We start from the raw sequence: 20000 nt of genomic DNA on the forward strand, positions 1-20000 counted from the left end.
GCAGAAAGTGGCTGTTTCTGCAAAACCCCAAAAATCCTCATACACATCACCCCACCCAAGCGTTTGGCGCTGCCGCCGGCTCCTGTCACACGTCCAGAATCACTTCTCATCTTTTTACAGAATCTCTCCTGTCCGCCATTGCTTTCCACAGAACAGTAGGGAATGCAAGCGCAAGGCCTTCTGGGATTGTGCAAATATAGTTTAGCGAGAGAGAGAGGGGTAACAGAGTTAACGTAACACTGATTTACTGTGTCAGAGAGAGTAAATCAGTGTCTTCTCACAGTGATGCTAAATATCGGAGCTCAGTGCTGAATTCAACAGTGATTCACAGCCTGTGAGAATGGAACATCCCAAATGAGATCATCTCAATTGTTTCTCCTAGATCACAGTGAGGTTAAATGCAGCTAAATAAATGTTTCTCCTGAAAAAAAAACCCTAAAAAGTCTCACACTGTACTCAGACTGTCTCATTTGTGAGGAATTTTAGGAGAAGCAATAGAGATATCCAAGTCTCGTGAGCAATGTGTGAGCAACCATTGAGTAATATAAATCTTCCTCTGGGAAAGTTGCCGCAGCTAAATGGGTACGCAAGCTATGAATTCCTCCATCCAAAAATTTCCACGACCAGCCCAAACCCATAAACATAATTTAACATTGCACGAAATTAAAAGAGAAAGACATTCTGACATTAAAACAATGAAAGACAAAGCCAGACACAAGAAAAAAAAAAAGAGTCTCCGGAGACTCGTTTAAAGAGGTGTTCTCCCCTCTTTGAGTCGGGCCAACCACAACACAGGCGGAGTCATGACACAGAACAAAGATGAATACGGCAACTCCTCAAAAATAAACTGCCCTATAAACCCAGACGGACTTTGAACGGAAAAACGTCGAGTCAGCGCACCGAGAGCTCGCCAGGCACAGAATCAGCAGAACAAACCAGACGGCTGCAAAAATGTCTTTAGAAATGATCAACACAGAATTTCACCGGAGAGCTTAACCGCTGAAACACATGCTGGTCAGGAATGACTAGCTTCATATTCACTGAGGCTTTAATTTGAGCATTATAACATGAATAGAACAAAAGCATTTTACTGTCCTTCACAACACAAGTCTATCAATAGTTAATGAAAGATTATTCATTAGAATTGTATGTTTTATTTATTGCTGAGTTTGGATAGATAGATAGATAGATAGATAGATAGATAGATAGATAGATAGATAGATAGATAGATAGATAGATAGATAGATAGATAGATAGATAGATAGATAGATACCTTCATATATAGAGATGATATGTGGGTGGCGAAGAGACGACATGATCTCGATTTCTCGTCGAATGTGAACCATGTCCTGTTCATCTTTAATCTTCTCCTTCCTGATAGACTTGATGGCAACCTTAAGAGAAGAAAGATTTTCAATCTTGTCAAAAAGAATAAAAATGTTTATCAGAGTATTTGTAAAAGATGCAGTATTTATGGGACTAAATCAAATATTAATCTCAGTAATTTTATGCCACTTTTTTATGACAGGGAATGACTCAAGTTAGCATGAATCTCACTTTGCCAGGATTAGCACCAAAGCTTACCACTTGACAAAAACATTCTATTTCTGAATGTTAAAAAAAACACCTGAGTAGATTCTTCAAACAGAGGTGTAATCATCCCATCACACACACGCACACCCACAGAATTATCCCATAAACACATCACGGCTGAGCATATTTTCAGTCTCCTGCTATGTCATTTTCCCGATGTTTTTTAGGAAAATGAGGGAGCAGTGTTTGGAAGCAGGAATGAAAGCTCTCTCACGGGCCTGAGGACACTGCACTGATGTCTCTATATGATCACATGATGACCTGAACAGGCTCCAGTATGTATGGAACCCCATTTCTGCCACTGAATAAAAATTAAAAAAGCTAATTGAAACTTTTAATCTCACAGTTCTGACTTTTTTTCTTGCAGTTGCAAATTTACATTTCACAATTCTGACTTTTTTCCCCACAATTGTGAGTTTACATGTCATAATTCTGATTTAATTGTAATCAGAATTGAAAGTGAAACTGAAAGTGAAAGTGATGTGATGTGTAGCTAGCCAATAATGGTGTTATACTTTATTTATACTGGTATTTTTGCTCTTGCTTTAATCCATCCAAGTGAAAACACCCACCGGGAACACACACCTGGAGCAGCAATTCTAACTTTATAACTCACAATTGCAAGTATATATATATATCCGAATTGCGAGTTTATGTCATGAAATTCTCAGAATTTCAGAAGTCAGAATTGCAAGATTTGCACTCGTAATTACGAGAAAAAAAGTTAGAATTGTGAGAAAAAAAGGTTTTATCACTCACATTAATAAAATTCATGGAAATAATCAAACAATATATTTCTGTATCGTTTAAATATAAATAAAATGTAATAAAAAATAAAGCCCATGATTTTCCACACTCAGTTCCTCTGGAGTTTTAGAACTCCAAAAGCAACCATTCTTGAACTGGAGATGATGTGGGCAAAGAGGAGATGCCCTATTGACTGACTGATGGATGATGTCATGGGGAGGAAAGAGGAAATGATATCTGGGTAGTGACTTCCTGTCTATTTCTGTCCTATCTGCCCTCCCAGGCATGTGCTACGGGTCCATTTAAAGAACAAACGGAACAATGATTGAGCTGATGACAAACCTTAGCTAGAAAAGAAGAAGCCCTTTGTCATTTCCTTTTGTTTTGTGATGTTATACGCACAACGGTTGTCCCTAAAACATGTCTATCTGATCCTGCTTATAAATTCTCAGAACAGCCCGTGTCTTCACATTAACGGCGAGCGAGCAGGCGGACGCCGCTTTTCTCCAAGAAACCAAAACCACATGTTTCCGAAGGAGCTGAAGGTAAATCATTGACTACATCCATAAAAGGAAAGTCCTAGCAGAATGCTTCAAAACTGATTATGTGGAATAAAAAGACATAAACAAATCCAGAAACCAGGGCCGTTCTCTAAATGCCGAATGGGCAAAACCTTCTCTTTATTGTAAAGCCATCAGCGAGTGTTTTCCATGAGCTCATGAATTAATGTGCAGCTGAAGGTATTCACCTCCCGCCAGGTCAGCTGGAGACGGCATGAATACTAATGCTGCAGTTTGTTCAAACGCAGCAGGAGCGAGAGTTTAAAATAATCTCCTGGAAGAAAACTAAAATCACAGCTTTCCCTCAGAGGTAGAAACAGGATTCTGACCAGCGGAGCTTTTTATTTGCTTATATGTGTGCGAGCCAAATTAACAAAATACAGCATCAATAAAAATGCATACGGGTTTTTGTATATCCATTTGTTTGTACGAGTTCGCAACTGTAACTAAGGGGGGCGGGGTTTACCGATAGGTCACTTGCGCTAGCAACCATCCAAAACCCTAGCAATCAACCTAGTAACCACCAAGCAATCACCCAAACACCTCAAAAACATTAATTTATTTGCGACTGAAGACATAAAGACATGAACATCTTGGATGACATGGGGTGAGAAAATTATCAGGAAATTTTTATCCTGAAAGTGAACTAATCCTTTAAAACCCACTACACTTTATCAGACTGTTTTGGCCTCCAACATTTTCATTTCCTGCTCAAGATGGTCTTTCAAGTGTCTGTCGGCTTTCGCATTGTCACAGTGACCTTTTCACACACAGATGGACAAGTGTGTACAAACACACACTCACTCACACAATTCAAACACAAGCTCATACGTGCAAAAGCTCACACACACACATGCTATCTGTCTGTTTGCTAGGGTCATTATAGTGAATTTGAGGCTGGTAAAGTCATAAAGAAGAATATGTTACACAATTTCTTTGGTTATCTGTGACTTAGGGGTAGAGGTCAGGAATACACTGCTCTGGATTGTAACAGTCAGAACCTTCTGTTTGTCTGTATACGTGATAACAAACAGTAAAGATTTATCACGGCAGAATGAACCTTACGTTCAGCAACAGAGTTTGTTTGTTTAGTAAGAGACATCATCTAGAGGAACTAAACTAAATATGATATGAGTTGAATATAATGGCCTAGAGGAATATTTTATTTCTCTGAGGTGGTTCTTTTATATCTCAGGATATTTAATGGAGATTACAGTTATGTTGGATTTAGCTATCAACTTTTTAGGTGTGAAAGATTTGTGTGTGTGTGTGTGTGTGTGTGTGTCTGTGTGCATATTTTGCGAAGTTTCAACTTATTTTTTAACACAATGCAAGTATGCAAGTATGTAAAGGCAATTTTCAAAACACTATTAACATAACTAAGCAGAAAAAAAACCTAAATGTTTTTAGGTATGGAAGCTTAATTATGTGTGTTATTGAATTATTCAGAGCTTTCCAAACGCAATCCAAGTATGCAAACACTTCTAGATTCATATTCATGACAGAATGCAAGTATAAAAAAACAAATGTTTCTGGCAATACAAGTCCTATTTCAAATATTGTTAGGCAAGAAAATGAGAATGCAATTTATAACTCATTGCAAGTACGTAAATATAACGACCCTTAGATAAGCAAAGTCAATTTAATGCAGCTTTGCATTTGAAATTGTTTCAAAATGCAATTCATTACAATACAATTGTATGAATGCAAATGCTTCTAGGTATGCAAGCCCATTTTAAAACGTGTTGCAAAATGTGTAATGCAAGTATGTAAATGCTTCTAAATATGCACGTGTGAAGTCACACTAAAATGTGTCAGAATGCAATTTCTGTAATTACTGTATAACGCAATGTGAGTACACTGCATTCTCGGCGATGCCACAAAGGGGCGCTAATGCTTATTTTGTGTTTCACAGAAAAAAGTAAGTCATAGAGGTTTGGAACAACATGAGCATGACGAAATGTTTTCAAAATTTACATTTTTGAGTGAACTATCACATATAGGAGAAAATGCTGCAGTGTCGATGTGTGTAGTTGTGTTTTAAGAATTTGTGATGTCTAATGTTTAGTATCTATGGCGGTTATCAGTGGTTTCTATGTCTGTTATCTATACGTATGTGCTATAACTCTTTACAGACAGCCTGTCCGGCCAGTGAAAAGTTTTCCGGACTAATTCCTGCTAGGCACACTAAAGCAGTGCCAGAAAACAACACCATATATCTCCCTGAGTGACTTTGTTTATTGGCCTAGAAACACGCATGACAAATTATGTTTTACCATGCATCTGAGTTTGAGGTAAACGAAAAATCATGTATGTGTAGTGTGTGCACCACTTTATTTTTAGGTCTGTTAGCCTGTGCTCATACTTTCTTCAACAGCCTGCCAACACTCTGATGGCACACTGCCCACCGATACACTCAGACCTGTGTGTGTGTGTTTATATGACTGTATGAGTTGTGAAATAGCCTGGATTTTAAATTAATTATTAAACTAAAAGAAGGCTATACTGTGTATCTGCTTCCAGCCCATAACAGCCACCGACAACAGTGTTTCCATGGAAACATACATGACTGGAGGGCCTGCTAGAATGGGTTGCAGATATTTTCTTCAAGTAAAAAACAAAGCTAAAAGCTTATAACAAAACAACAGTTTTGTCTTGAAAAGCTGTACATCCTATCAAATTATAATGTATTTTGATGCAAGACAAGTTCATCAATCACTTGGTACAATGAATCTAGTCAAACTAACTATTTTAAACAAAACTGCACCCCACTGACTTTCAGAGAATGACATTTTTTTTTAACAGATATCTTTTTTTTGCTACTCTAGAAAAAAGAATTGGACTGACATAAAGGTGAATAAATGACCAAATTTTCATTCTTGGCGGCAGAACAGAAAGATTTCTTTCTCTTAGCAGTTGTTCCAGGTTCTGTGGTGACTGAGACATTTAGAGGACAATGTTAAACAGCAACCAAAGCCACGTGCCGAAGTGTGCCGAACGAATCCGGTATGTATGTGTGATTAATGAACAAACGAACATTAAAGTCCTGCCTGACCTAGATGCCCACAGTATAAATTCTAGGTCAGAGTTCATTAGTGACCCGAGGGTCAGAACTGAAGGTCTGACTGCATCATTATTTACGGCAAGTGGTCAGCAGTGACCTTTGAACCGAACTGCAACCAAGATAAACAATTGGTTAAAGCATGATGCATTATATTGGGGACCATTAGAGCAAATTTACCGGAGATTTAAAACATCTGCTCCTCCACAAGCAAACGCGTGCGACACACACGCGTGGGCTGGAATTCCCAAGAGATGGACCAAAATGAGCCAAACACAACAACAGATTAGTATAGCAGAGCTGACACTGTAAAACGACAAACTACAGCCGGCCAAAGATCCAGGCCAGTTCTTTATTCATTTACAAAATGATTCAGAAGTTCAATCACTAGTATACTTCTATGTATCATGGCATTTCCTTTAGATGTTACCATAGTACTATGGTACCACTACAGTCATTTTCAACTAAATGTGAAATATCTTGCTGGGATTGAACCTACAACCTTCTGTAAAGCAGTTCTGATATATAACCACTACATTAGATAGATTTATTGAACAGATGCTTGAAGCTCTTACCTCTCTTCCAGAATGGCGCTCGATGGCCTTCTTCACTTTGCCATAGGTTCCTCTCCCCAGGGTCTCCAGCAGCTCGTAGCGATGCTTTAGGTTGTGTTTGTGATGATGTTTCTTCACACCAGAGCTGCTGCGTTTGACCTCACAGGGGCCCTCAGGGGCCTCCATCACCACTGAGGGGCCCGGCGGATCACCTGGCCTTTGTGTCTCCATCACACGGGAGGATGATATTTTACACCTCCCTTTACGTTTAAATATCTTGACTAAATGCTTTGAAATATTGATAATATCAATCTAATCAATATAGCTAATTAGCATATAAATAAATAAATAAATAAATGACAATGCAAATGTTTATTATGTTAGCATATAAACTAATTTATGATTGTCAAAAATGACTCATATATTTAAATGAGGTGTCTATTTATTCTACCTTTAACTGGATATGGTAGGCTATCTAAAAGAAAATAATAATCCCAGTCTAATTATGAACGATAAAACAGGGCTATGAACGGACTAAAAAGGCATATTATTACAAAGAAACGAATAAACACCTGACATGTGGTTTTATGGCACTTATAAACTGCAACAATGTATCATTCACAATTAGAACGACAATGTATCTATTGTGCATTAATCTATTATGACTCGTTCTATAACATTATGACGTATCCTACTCCGTTATGACGTGTTCTCTTTCCCGTGGCGCGTTCGATCATGATTTCTCCGTTATTCCTTTGTATCAATCTACCGCAGAAAATCTCAGTCGAGAAAGCAGCGACCACGCCGGCGTTCTGGACGTAAATCACCCTCATTCTGGCCTCGGATCCGCCGTGGTGTCAGTCAGCTCGGTTCTGGTGCCGGTGATCCATGATATGAGGCTGGGAGCGCGGGGATCGGACGGAAGGATGTGCTGCGGTCTCGGGTCTGCTGTGGCCATGGTGAGGTGTGTTCGGCCCGTCTCTCCTCCTGGTGTCCTGATCTGTGATTCTTTCTCTCTGTCTTCCTTTAGATTGAGGAACACTGAATAAAGACAAAGGGGGCGGAGTCACGCCGGCGTGTGTGTCTCGCACTCTCAGTCGCTCTCGCTCTCTCTGAATGTGTCAATCTGATTTTCAGATTCTGTTTTAATAGAGTGAAAGCAGAAAGGTATATTATTTATATTAATAAACTGAGACTTTATGCAGAGAATACACACATAATAAAAAAAATTATTCGAGCTATACTTTAACTTCATTTTACCTATTCTTTATTTTTTATTATAATTAATGCCCATTTTATGCCCCATTTACTTTAAGTCAGTCCTTAATTTATTTTAAAATAAACATTTAAGTGATTAAAAACAAAATATTTAAAGATTATTTCACCGTTCTATTTCTACTGAATTATTTCAAGTCACGCAAAACCTGTATTTATCCATTTTAAATAAATAAAAACGATATTATTTATTATTTTTATTTTTGCCACTTTATTTTTCTGCAGTTTTTACATTTTTATTTTTCAGCATTATATATTTATTCACTTATTTATTTAATAAGTGGATCAACATGCCTGAAGCACTTGAGCTCTGATGCAAAATCAGCTATAATTTGCATAGAAACTGTTTTGCTGTTTGTTCAGCATGAAATCAGATTCATTTGAATAAGCATTCAAAGGTTTAAAAGCAAAGGTCTATTGTATTTCATGACCTAAAGCGGCAAACATGCCTCCAGCTTTGTTCATGAGTCCTGGGTTTTGGCCCCTCATAAATAAACCAGTAAACTTTGGCCTGAAATGACCAAATCGAGATGTACAGATTAAACTCTTCTGATGTGGCGGAGTTGTTCTCCTGACTGCAGAATGCATCACCTGCAGCTCAGACGCAGTCAGACATGCCTGGAACCTCACCCTGCACACTCTGCCTCAGCCAATCAGCTTTGGTTTCTTTTGTTTGCTTCTGTTTGGATCCTGCACGGTGTAATTTAGCCACTGATTGGGGAAGTTGGAGTCAAACAGACTCCAGACTGAGCTGTTTGTCTTTGTTTGATTTGGAGAGCTCTGGACGGTCCTGTGTTGCGGTGAGCATTCGGGCAGCGGACATCAGACTTGAACAGTAACTGTGTGCATGTGTGTTATGGTGTTGCTCCAAGATTTGCATCTCAGATGAAATCTGACCTCAGATGCACCCTGGAATCAGGTATCATGGAAGACAAACTGCCCCCTAGTGGTGGAAATTCATGTGTAGGTCACAGCCGTGCCAGAGCATCTTAATATATTACAAACTAATTCATATCAAATGTTAGAATCAGCAATATTTAAATCAGAATTTGTTTCTTTGATTCTCGGAATGTTTTTAATTCAGACATTTTGAAAGGTTTTTGTTTTATATGTGTGCAAAATAATGATCTCATAGAATGTATTTTATTAAAATTCTACTAGATTTCCTCTCGGACCTGTACTGTGTGTAACGTTGTGTAACAGTAAAAGTTGTGTAACAAAGATTTCAAACAAAAGCACTGAATAATTATTTAAATGCTAGCATTTCCCTGGTCCTTAGACATGTTATGATTTTAATTTTCTCTGACACAAACAAAGATTTGTTTTAAGAGGTTTCATTCAGGTATTTGCAGCCCCTCGAGAGTTTTTGCCAGAAACATTCCCTACACTCAACAAATTAAAAACAGCAGGAACCACAGAGGAAAAAGAAAGATGTGGTTTGTGTGTGTTTGTGTGAGAGAGAAAGCTATTGAAGTGACCACAGAGAAACGCAGATAACAGAATGGTATATTACCAGCGTTTGATCATAGGTCAGCTGGCTGCGTTCTTCAGCGAGAGTGGCCTTCTGTGTGAGCCTAAAAAAGTGATACACAAACACATCCCTCATTTCAAATGATGACACAAGAGATCAATCTACATCAGATACAGAAAACAGAAACAGCTGCCAAGAAGAGAGCACAGAAATAAACCTACAAACACTAGACAGACAGACAGACAGACAGACAGATAGATAGACAGATAGACAGATAGACAGATAGATAGATAGATAGATAGATAGATAGATAGACAGATAATCATAGTATAGATGGGGTTGCATTGAGGGATACAGTAACCACTACAGTATATTATGCTAGTTGTATACTACACATTTTGTCACATTTAGTATAAATTTAATTCTAAATAATCGGCACAATTTCAGCAATATTTAAACTCTATACTCAAGATACAGATATAGTAGACAGTACGATGGTGTGCTGTTCCAAATGTAACCTCATTCACTTAAACAGGCTTTGCTGTCATCTAGTGTTGTATTTGGGTATTGTGAAGCAAGATTTGCAGAAACTCGGAATTAACAGGGATTAACTGTAAAATGATTTAATGCTTCCCTCAAAAATGAACCTTCTATCAACACAGAAGATATAGTGAGAAATGTCTCAGATATACAGAGCTCATCCTGTGTTCAGGAAAGATTTCTGAAGAGCCTGAGACGCAGCTGTTATTAAAGAGGTGTCCGATCAGTCACTGTCCACACACACACACATACTTCAGATTTAGATCAAAGTCCTGCTGCAAGATTTGTTGATGCTTCCAAACAAAACATGTCTGGAACATGCTACTTTTTGTTTCAACTGTTTGGGACCATTTTTCTGTTTTTGAGAAATTGACTTTTGAAAATGAGTCTCCTATTCTGTCTTTTCCCCACAGCATGGTCAGATTTGTCTGCAAGTTAGTTTTGGCATTTTTGTATATTTTTTTAAGCTCTACAATTTTAACTTGTGATAAAATCTTAAACTTAAGTGGTTAAGTATGTTACAAAATTTCAGCCTATATGCAGCCATCGAGTACTAGAGCCATATAGCGGCTATTGATTTATTTTATATTTTTATGTTTTTATACTATCAGATGTCACTAAAGTCATCTGAAAAAATAATTTTAAGTTCGGGCTGTCTGATTCTGAACTTAAAATGTTTTTTTTTTTTTAAGCAATGTAAATATTAAATATAAAACAAAAAAGGCATATTTTACATTACATGGTACTTTTAGAGATTAAAAAAGCCACTAAAACTCGTAAAAAGTAAAAATGCATAAATTGATCCTTTTTTATTTTATCGAAGATATGACATTAATTAAAAAACAAATTGGGATCACACATGAGTCCTTAGTTATCAATTTAGTTGTTAGTTAGGGATGTTATAGTTAAGGGATGCTATATGAAGGATGCGTGAGGGTTAAGTTAAGCAGTTTCACAGACAACCCTTAAGCCTGGACCCAGACTAAAATGTAAGTCTGAGCTGTTTCAGCTGAAAAGAAAACTTAAAATTAATTAATTAAACTTAAAATATATCAATGCCCTTGTTTTGTCTCATGATGGACACCAGTAATGTTTAAGGCAAGTTCATAAAATTAACCTGAACATCCTAATTGAACTATAGAAAATCAAACAGAACAGAACCATTTCCTTCACCCACAAACCGTGTGTCTGTTCAGATGGATGCACTTCATTGTGATGAGTGTAATGCAATGAGAAAGACTCGTTCAACACTTTGACTTCCCGTACTGGCAATTAAATGATCACTGGTTTGATTCAAAATATTTTTTTATAAATAAAGCACTGTCTGATCCAGATCAGGATCCCTGCCTTCTTCCAATCTAGGTTTTCATCCAGCGGTGCTCTTCCAGCTGCTGGAGCGTCAGCCGGTGAGCTGGATTACGGCTCAAGCAGTGGAAGATCAGGTCACAACATGCTGGGAAGAGTTCAGAGAGAGCGCGGTAAGTCTCCACATATCAAACATGAAGAGTAAACCTCATTATCATGTGAAGCTGTTTGTGTCTTCACCTGTGGATAAGGTGGGACCCATCTTGAGGTAGCCGTGCTGAATGGCATCAAAGCTTTCGAAGGGCAGATATCTGTGAATAATCTCGAAGAGGAGGACAGCCAGCGCCCAGACGTCTGCTGCTGCAGCGTGGAATATGGACAGGCCTAGGACCTCAGGAGGGGTCTATGCGTCTGATCCTGTGAGAGGATCCACTTCAGTGCTTCTGTACGCTTCACCATCAACAACACAACATCACGTGATCATCAGCGAGACTCACCTTGGTATTGGCTGCTGTCAAAGCCCTTGCTGTTGACAAGACGAGCGCAGCGGAAGTCAAAGAGTTTAAGCTCCAAACTGTGGAGAGTCACCAGGATGTTCCTCGAGCGGATATCACCATGATAAACTCCATGCTCATGGCAGTGTTTGACTGTTTTAAGCACCTGAAGCATAAACAAGTGTGCATGTGCCTCACTAACGGGGCCGGAGAACAAGATGTAATCCTCCAAGGTCCTGCAGGGTTCAGGGTACTCCAAGATGAGAGTGAAGCTGCTCTCATCCTCCAGCCACTGGTGTAGCTCCAAGATGTTGGGGCACGATGGAGCTTCTCCCAGCCGCAGCATCAGAGCCACTTCAGCGAGCAAAGGTTTGGAGTGACCAGGCTGAGAAGAGACAAACACATCGACCGTTAGTTTGCTGTTTTCTGTTCCAGCTGCAGGTTATAAAAACACCAAATATTCTTCAGGCTTAGCCAACTTACAACGGTCCGCTCTGCGCTTGGCGATACACTTTAGAGCAACCTTCACTTTGTCGCTGAATGCATGTGTTCCCTCATAGACCTTGCTGAAGTTCCCTGATGCGATCAGATGTCCCACTTCGAACAAAGACACAAAGGATCCTGAAAAACACACAGAAACAGAAGAGGGACACGTTTGAGACTGCAAGCAAGAGTCTTGAAGACTTTCTTTAGTTCAAATGCACTGCAGATCAATATAAATAACAATATTTAGGATAATAAAACAAAGCAGAAATAAAGCAGTAATGACTCACCTTGAGCTAGCTCGATTTCCGGATCAGGCAACACTGTGTCCATTTCTGACACGATCGACACTGAACCCGTTTCTGACACGATCGACCACGAACCGGTCACTGGACCCGACTCTGAACCTGACTCTGAACCAGACACTGGACCGGACAGATCTTCATCGTGGGACTGGATCTCAGAGGGACCTTCTTCCTCAGGAAATGACTGGAGGTCTGCAGAGACCTGGTCCTGCTCTGGCAGAACGAGCTGGGATGGGTCCAGATCCGGCTCTGCTTTAGGAGGCTGGACTCTTTCCGAGTCGCAGCAGGAGAAGAGCTGCTTCACAGCCTCACATGCTCTCCGGAAGAAGGCACGGACCGCTTTCCTCTTCCTTCCTTTCTTAGCTTCTTCTAAAACCAATGAAGAGCAACCCATTAGAAACATCTCTAACTTTACATGTCAACCAGCAATTAAACATAGAAACATTACAGTTAATATTGAACTAAAGTGATAATGACTTACTGTGACAGAGACTGAGAGTGAATGGATCTGGATGAAGCTTTGGCTCTCTGATCCTGGAGGAGTGCTCCAGATCTGCACACACCTGACCCGGCAGACACAGCAGATCAGGAATGGTCGAAGGACCCGGGACAGCCATCACCTCAGGGTCGTCCAGATGAGCGTCCGTCTGTGCTGGGAGACGGAGCACTCTGTCTGGATGCTTCACAGACGCGCACAGCTTATGGAAGAAGACATGCACTGCTTTCCCCTTCTTCCCTTTGTCTGGAATAAAGAAGATCTAACTATTAGAGACTAACACTAACTTTGACTGCAGATCAGAAACCTATTCCATTTCTAACCAATTTTTTTGACAGACTGTCAATGACAGTTCAGTAGATCATGGAAACAGACTCAATATTAATTAATGCAAGTATTGCTGTATCTAAATTCATATTGCTGCAAAGCTTGATGTTCTTGTCAAAGAGGTTAAACACTGAGGTCAGACCGAGAGAAGCTAAATAACACAACAGAGATGACGGCTGTTGATTTCCATCCCACCTGCTGGGCTGTTGTCATTCATTTCTTTGCTCATATCGATTCTTTCGAAGCTCGATGCTTTTGAAGCCCAGGCCGCTCGCGCGACAGGCTCGCTCTCAGAGTCACTGCGCTCAGTTGTTGTAGACATTGTTTAATTATAACAAAAATTATATAAGATTAATTTTAATTTAAATATTAAGTTATATTGATAATTCTGGACACATTGTGTGTAAACTGAGAATAGTCTAAAAAGACTGTGTGTAAAGCGTAAATCTAAAGAGTTTTAGTCAGTGGAATCAGTGACGGCTGCCGAACATTCACTCAACCAGATCCGCATCTGCCGAAGACGCTTGGGCAGGGCTTTATATAGCGGGTGCGATGTGACGTCACACTCGAGCCGCTCGCGCTTACGCGTTTTTCTATTTTTTTTTTTTAGAACAGTGCGCATTTGCGCTCTGTTTTGTTGTTGTTTTGTTTTAAAATTAATTCCAATACCATTTTCAAAAGTGTCAGGAGTTTTTTATTGTTAATATTTGAAATATGAACTTGGTTCACCCGCAAGTACATCCTTACGTAAAACGTAAATATCGTAGATATCTTGTGTCGCGCGAGGTTTAGGGAAATATACCGTTAATGACTCGAATTAACTAATTTTTTTTTGTGAAAAAAAAATGCGACTTTACCGAAGCGCTGTGCCGTTATTTCTGTATTATAATGTTGTTTGTTTTTGAACAAATTGAAAAATGATACCTCATCTTAAAGTAAAACGGTAGCTAATATTCATTCACTTTTAAACTTCACTTTTAAATAAGCTTTTATTTAGACCGAACATCGACGTTTTATAAAATACCTTGGTAGTACGAGTAGCCTAATAATTACCAAACACAAATTGTGTTGTGGTGTTTGCAGTGTGTTTATTTGACGATATCTGAATCATAGCATTATTATCTATAGCTATTTCTAATGACAGCAGTCATAGAAAGAGGATGAACAGATGAAAAATTTGAAAAGTAATTAAGGAATTAAGGCCCGTTCACACCAAGCACGATAACTATAAAGATAACGATAAAGATATAGTTCTAAAAATCGTTAATGAATTAAAGAATAGCAGAGTCCACACTACAACTATAACGATAAAGGCATAGAGAAACGGTATCGTTGGAATCATTTTCAGAACGATTTTTTTCCAGCTGATGAACGATATAAACATTGACATCCAATCAGAATCCATCCTGCTGTAATGAGCTCGAGGATTTATCTTCATCATGATCAACAGTTTTCGCCCCAGATTCTGCAAGGGTTTCCCAAACTTTCGCATGCCACTGTACAGGTTTGGATTGACATGACCATTTTCAATGGTGTTGTCTTGGTCGTCCTTCACTCATGTCAGCCTACAGGAGGTGAAGACCTTAATAGGAAATATGAAACCGTCTTCAAGCCCTGCTGACACCCCTATTGTTGAAAATGTTTGATATTGTTGGCCCCTGTATGGTAAAAATAATTAATCTGTCACTTGCATCTGGCTCAGTCCCCAACTACTTCAAACACGCTGTGGTAAACCCGATCCTTAAAAAGCCAAATCTTGACCCCTCAAAACCTCATAACTATAGGCCCATATCAAAACTTCCATTTATTGCAAAAATTTTGGAAAATTTTTTTGGAGCAGCACAACTTGTTTGATATTTTTCAATCTGGTTTTCGAAAATCGCACTCCACTGAAACAGCTCTTATTAAAGTCTCTAGTGATGTGATGATGGCAGCGGACACTGGCCGCTACACTGTACTTGTAATTCTCGATTTGACTTCCGCTTTTGACACGGTAGATCACAGTATACTGATCAAAAGGCTTCACAATGAGATGGGACTATCTGGATCTGTCCTCCAGTGGTTCTCTTCCTATATTCATGACAGAACCTTTAATGTCGCTATAAACAATGTACAGTCAGATGTGACCAATTTGACCTGCGGAGTGGCACAAGGCTCAGTTTTGGGCCCTATTTTGTTTTTACTGTTTTTACATTTTGCCACTTGGTCATATTATGGGTTGTTTTTAAGGATTTTTTGTATCATCTCTATGCCGACGATGTCCAGTTGTACTGTTCTTTCAATGATGCTGAGTTCCATCGTTTATCACTGTTTTTAGAGTGTGTGTCCTCCATCAAAGACTGGCTGGCCTCTAACTTTCTGCAGATAAATGCAAGTAAAACTGAAACACTGATCTTTGCTCCAGACCACAAGATCCCGCTGATCAAACAGCACCTTGGCTCTCTTGACTCCTCTGTTAAATCCAGCCTCAGAAACCTGGGGGTTGTGTTTGACCAGGCCATGTCTTTGGAGATACACTCAAAACAGCTTGTGCGAAACTGCTTTTATCACCTTAGGAATATCTCTAAAATACGCAAAATGTTGTCAAAGAAGGATCTGGAAATTATTATTCATGCTTTTATATCAACTAGACTTGATTATTGCAACTCTGTTTTTACCTTCTTGAATAAGTCAGCCTTGAACAAACTGCAAATGGTTCAAAATTCTGCTGCTAGACTTCTAACTGGTGCCCCCAGAAGGTCTCATATCACTCCCGTTTTATTAGCTCTCCATTGGCTCCCTGTAAAATTCAGGATTGATTTTAAGATTTTAGTGTTGAGTTTTAGGGCATTAAATAGTCAGGCCCCACAGTACATCAAGGACCTTTTGACCCTGTACTCCTCAAGCCGCACTCTTCGGTCCTCTGGCCAGAACCTGCTTATGGTCCCAAAAACTCGCTATAAGACCCGAGGGGACCTGTCTTTTCAGTCTGTTGCCCCCAGACTGTGGAATGCCCTGCCCCTGTCTCTGCGTCTGGCAGACTCGGTTGACTCTTTTAAAAAAATTTGAAGACTTGTTTATTTAAGAAAGCTTTTGGTTCATGGGTTTTTTTTTCACTAGTGTCACTTTGATTTGACTTATGTATATACATTTTTATTGTTTTGTTCTACTTTTCTTGTGTACAGCACTTTGTGATTTTATCTGTGAAAAGCGCTTTAGAAATAAACTTTACTTACTTACTTACTATGAGACAGAAATGATGACAGAACCATCATTTTGGGGTAAACTATGCCTTTAAAGCACATGTGTCAAAGTCCTGTCCTGGAGGGCCACTGTGCCGCAGATTTAAGCTCCAGCATAGTTTCCTGATAGTTTCTAATGAGTCTGAAGACCTTGTTTAGCTGATTCAGGTGTGTTTTCTTTAGGGATGGCGGTCACTGGCCCTCCAGGAGCTGTTTTGCACAGTATGCTTACATAGAAAAAGGTGATTATTTGGGAATTAAAAAAGAAAATGAGAGAGAGATTTGCCTACTTGTGATCACTCAACACTACACTTTATTCTCACTTCGCTGTACACAGAAAGCTGTCATACATGTTATAGCTAAAGTCAAATGGTTTCAGCAAGCAAAATGTCATTACTTATAATAATGTTTTGAAACTCTTTCTGTTCGTCCTTGCAAACACTAAAACTCACGAAACGGTGTCTATTAAATGGTTTTAACTGATCTCTGGTCAGATTTATAATGTAGATTAAGTTTTAATCATTTTTAACAGACATGAGTTTATAATAAAAAGTACACACTGATAGTTTTTAGTTGTTCTACGTAGATAGCTATGTTCTGCCTAAAAAATAAAAAAACGTCCTGTGCCTTTAATATTGATCCATCTCGACAAGCCGCTGTGGCTCCGTCCATTCTTTACGCGTTTCAATTCCTGGTTGGCTCTTCGGTCCTTGACAGACAAAATCTCGTCCAATCAGCGTCTGATGAGTCGGGATACGTCAAATAGAGCGGAGTGCGCTTCCAGCGCCTGTTCTCAGATCAGTTGGTCGTGCGCAGTGCGCACAGCGTCGAATGTTCCAACATCGAGTAGATGTACTTAACTGTTCCTGGATCAGCTCTAGGGCTCAACTCTCGCCCCGGGGGCGCAGCTCAAATCTCCTCCCCGGATGCCGTAGAATCCCTAAAACACAGTCATTGCCACACATTCATTTTTTCGGGTTGTTCATGGTGCGGATCTGTGAGAGGAGGATGAAGTTTTTGGTGGCAGTCACATTGATCGTTGGCTCGGTGATTTTCCTGCTTTTCCCCAGCGGATCGGAGGCGGATGAAAAGAAAAAAGGACCCAAAGTCACGGCCAAGGTACAAAAACCCTGCCCTGCGCTCCGCTGCATTCACCGCAAACCCGTATCTGGCCTGTTGCAAACAGAAGAGATCAGTTCTATCTAATGTTATACTTCCATTCAGCGTGCCAGATTTCCTTAAACTATTTATTTTTGCTTGAAAACCATCTGTATGTTTTGGTTATTTTTTATGTTTTGGTTATTTTATCCATTTTCATTTACTGACTTTAATTGGTTTTGTGCAAAATACATTATTATAATAAGGCCTGTGACAAGGGCTCGAATTGAGTGGAGATGCGGGGGGATGAACCCCCCCCCCCCCGGTGAAAAAAAATGCAAAAAACATCCCCTTGCGAAACCACCATCCCATTTAGATGAATAATGTTGTGTATTATGTAAAATGTATCGTGCAAATTAAATCTTAAAATTATCTACGTGATAATTCAAGAAGTTATCCTTATTTTTCGTGCAAAATGGTTCGCAACTTTTGAAGTTCTTAAAAAAAAAAAAGATTGACAACACGCCTTCAATGCACGATGAAGCCTGTTAAAATATACAGTTAGAATGACCTCATAATTAAAGCAATGAAAGAAAAAATACCCATGTATGAGTTTTTATATTCATTGCACAAGCAATGTAATTTCATGACTATTGGTTGTGCAATGAATATGAAAACTCATACATGGGTATTTTTTCTTTCATTGCTTGAATCGAACGAATCGCTTGATTTGAATGATTCTATAAATCATTTATTAAAACAGGAATTTTCTGCCACCTATGGGTGGTTTTATGTCATCATTATTTATCCATGACCGTCCTAAACCAGGTGCAAGGTGCCAGCACAACACCACATTCAGCAAAATATTGTTTAATGAAGTCTATTGATAAATCTGGGTTTTATAGCCATTTGTGGAATCACCATGATGCCTCAGAAGAACTGATGTTCAGGTGTGACTCTGAATATGATTATGCTTTCGCAGGTGTACTTTGACATCAGGATCGGTGATGAGGATGTAGGACGGATTGTCATTGGACTCTTTGGAAAAACTGTCCCTAAAACTACAGAAAATTTCCTTCAGCTGGCCACTGGCGAGGTGAGTTTTAATCCATTGCTGGTCAGGATTCATGATTCATAGTAAAGTTTGTCTAAATGAATGCAATTCTGATTTCCAGAAAGGATTTGGTTACAAGAGCAGCAAGTTCCACCGTGTGATCAAAGACTTCATGATCCAGGGAGGAGATTTCACTAGAGGAGACGGAACCGGAGGTATCATGTTTTATAGTGATTTTATTGTTCTCACAAAATTAGAACTCCTTAAGATTATCAACCTGGTACTAAAGTCATTTTTCGAGGTCTCGGATGCCAAACAAAAGCAACAAAACGGAGTTTATTAGCTCAAAGATTATTAAAAGATCTCTTTATGTAGGTAAAAGCATCTATGGAGACCGATTTCCTGATGAGAACTTCAAGCTGAAGCATTATGGTCCTGGTTGGCTCAGCATGGCCAATGCCGGCAAAGACACCAACGGCTCCCAGTTCTTCATCACCACTGTCCAAACGCCATGGCTGGACGGCAAACATGTTGTGTTTGGCAAAATCCTGGAAGGCATGGTGAGTATCTCCACTGTTCTTCCATACCCATAGAAGTGCATTTACTCCAGTGGTTGTGCTAAATTTCTGGCTTTTCCTTCTGTCTCGAAGGATGTGGTGAAAAAGATTGAGAGCACAAAGACCGATGGACGAGATAAGCCTCTCAAGGACGTCATTATCCACGACTCTGGCAAGATCGAGGTGGAAAAGCCTTTTGCAGTAGCTAAAGAGTAATTTAAGTGTGGGGGAACAACAGGACTCTGGGTTTAGGGGAATGGATTTGGTGCCACTGGAGTTCTGGTGAGGAGAGTGTGTGTATGTGCTCATTGGAGCTCCGCCCCCTCGCAGGCGGGACCGACACACACCAGTCCTGATCCACAGAGAGGGACATCCTGGGTCCAGTTCAAACCGGCATTCCACACGGTCAGATTCCTGACCCACTTCAACCTGCTTTTGTAAACTAATCTTCAATAAAGGATCCAGGTTTTCTTAATTGTTTTTTCTTGCTTAAATAAATGCCTTTTGTTTTGTGTTTTCTTGACCATGATCAAATCAGACACGCTCTTTATTTCATAGAAATAATTTTAATAAAAGTGTTAAAGTTTTTGATAATACAGACAAATGTCTTGGCACAGGTAAGCAAACCCAGTGACAACCTGGGTTTGGAATTTGATTTTCATGAAGTTTATATTTTACATGCATAATTATGAACATTTAAATTTAACACAAAACTACATTTTAATACGGTGCGGGGAAAAACTAAAATACAGCATACTGCAATGACATATAACATGCATATGCTCTTAAAACATTTAAATCTATTATGCAATTAAAATTATGCACAAAAACTAGATTTTAAGTAAATAAAATTTAGTAC

General features: G+C 39.3%; 3 protein-coding genes and 1 long non-coding RNA gene across 4 annotated transcripts in view; 1 reads left to right on the forward strand and 3 right to left on the reverse strand.

The window, feature by feature from the left end:
- LOC132133305 (NUAK family SNF1-like kinase 1) overlaps positions 1-7643 on the reverse strand; it is a 12030-nt gene extending 4387 nt beyond the window's left edge. The window contains exons 1-3 of the mRNA XM_059546106.1: positions 6537-7643; positions 1274-1394; positions 51-82 (exon numbers count right to left, since the gene is read on the reverse strand). Coding sequence (XP_059402089.1) covers positions 51-82; positions 1274-1394; positions 6537-6746 — 363 coding nt within the window. The 5' untranslated portion in view covers positions 6747-7643. The remainder of the gene's footprint in view (positions 1-50; positions 83-1273; positions 1395-6536) is intronic.
- Positions 7644-10949: 3306 nt separating this feature from the next.
- Positions 10950-12021, reverse strand: LOC132133369 (uncharacterized). Its single transcript, XR_009429145.1, has 3 exons — positions 11604-12021; positions 11347-11523; positions 10950-11254 (listed from the first exon to the last, which is right to left on the reverse strand). It is a non-coding gene; the product is annotated as an uncharacterized LOC132133369 (long non-coding RNA).
- A 21-nt stretch (positions 12022-12042) lies between these two features.
- Positions 12043-13714, reverse strand: LOC132133307 (uncharacterized). The gene is made up of 4 exons (XM_059546108.1): positions 13407-13714; positions 12870-13130; positions 12374-12757; positions 12043-12221 (listed from the first exon to the last, which is right to left on the reverse strand). The coding sequence occupies exons 1-4, from the start codon at positions 13531-13533 to the stop codon at positions 12043-12045; spliced, it is 951 nt and encodes a 316-aa protein (XP_059402091.1). The 5' UTR covers positions 13534-13714.
- A 3638-nt stretch (positions 13715-17352) lies between these two features.
- LOC132133215 (peptidyl-prolyl cis-trans isomerase B) lies at positions 17353-19616 on the forward strand. Its single transcript, XM_059545992.1, has 5 exons — positions 17353-17551; positions 18513-18626; positions 18706-18799; positions 18960-19144; positions 19235-19616. The coding sequence occupies exons 1-5, from the start codon at positions 17417-17419 to the stop codon at positions 19355-19357; spliced, it is 651 nt and encodes a 216-aa protein (XP_059401975.1). The 5' UTR covers positions 17353-17416; the 3' UTR covers positions 19358-19616.
- Positions 19617-20000: the final 384 nt, after the last annotated feature.

The sequence above is a fragment of the Carassius carassius genome, chromosome 50 (genome assembly GCF_963082965.1).
Source record: "Carassius carassius chromosome 50, fCarCar2.1, whole genome shotgun sequence".
Lineage (NCBI taxonomy): Eukaryota > Metazoa > Chordata > Actinopteri > Cypriniformes > Cyprinidae > Carassius > Carassius carassius.

Excerpts from the sequence above, each read along its gene's own strand:
- LOC132133307 (XM_059546108.1), bottom strand. The coding sequence starts at position 13,533 with ATGTCTACAACAACTGAGCGCAGTGACTCTGAGAGCGAGCCTGTCGCG. Across the intron at positions 12,758-12,869 it reads CACTCTCAGTCTCTGTCACA|AAGAAGCTAAGAAAGGAAGG; the intron begins GTAAGTCATTAT and ends CATTGGTTTTAG. Across the intron at positions 12,222-12,373 it reads GGAAATCGAGCTAGCTCAAG|GATCCTTTGTGTCTTTGTTC; the intron begins GTGAGTCATTAC and ends TGTGTTTTTCAG.
- LOC132133215 (XM_059545992.1), top strand. The coding sequence starts at position 17,417 with ATGGTGCGGATCTGTGAGAGGAGGATGAAGTTTTTGGTGGCAGTCACA. Across the intron at positions 17,552-18,512 it reads GACCCAAAGTCACGGCCAAG|GTGTACTTTGACATCAGGAT; the intron begins GTACAAAAACCC and ends ATGCTTTCGCAG. Across the intron at positions 18,627-18,705 it reads TTCAGCTGGCCACTGGCGAG|AAAGGATTTGGTTACAAGAG; the intron begins GTGAGTTTTAAT and ends TCTGATTTCCAG.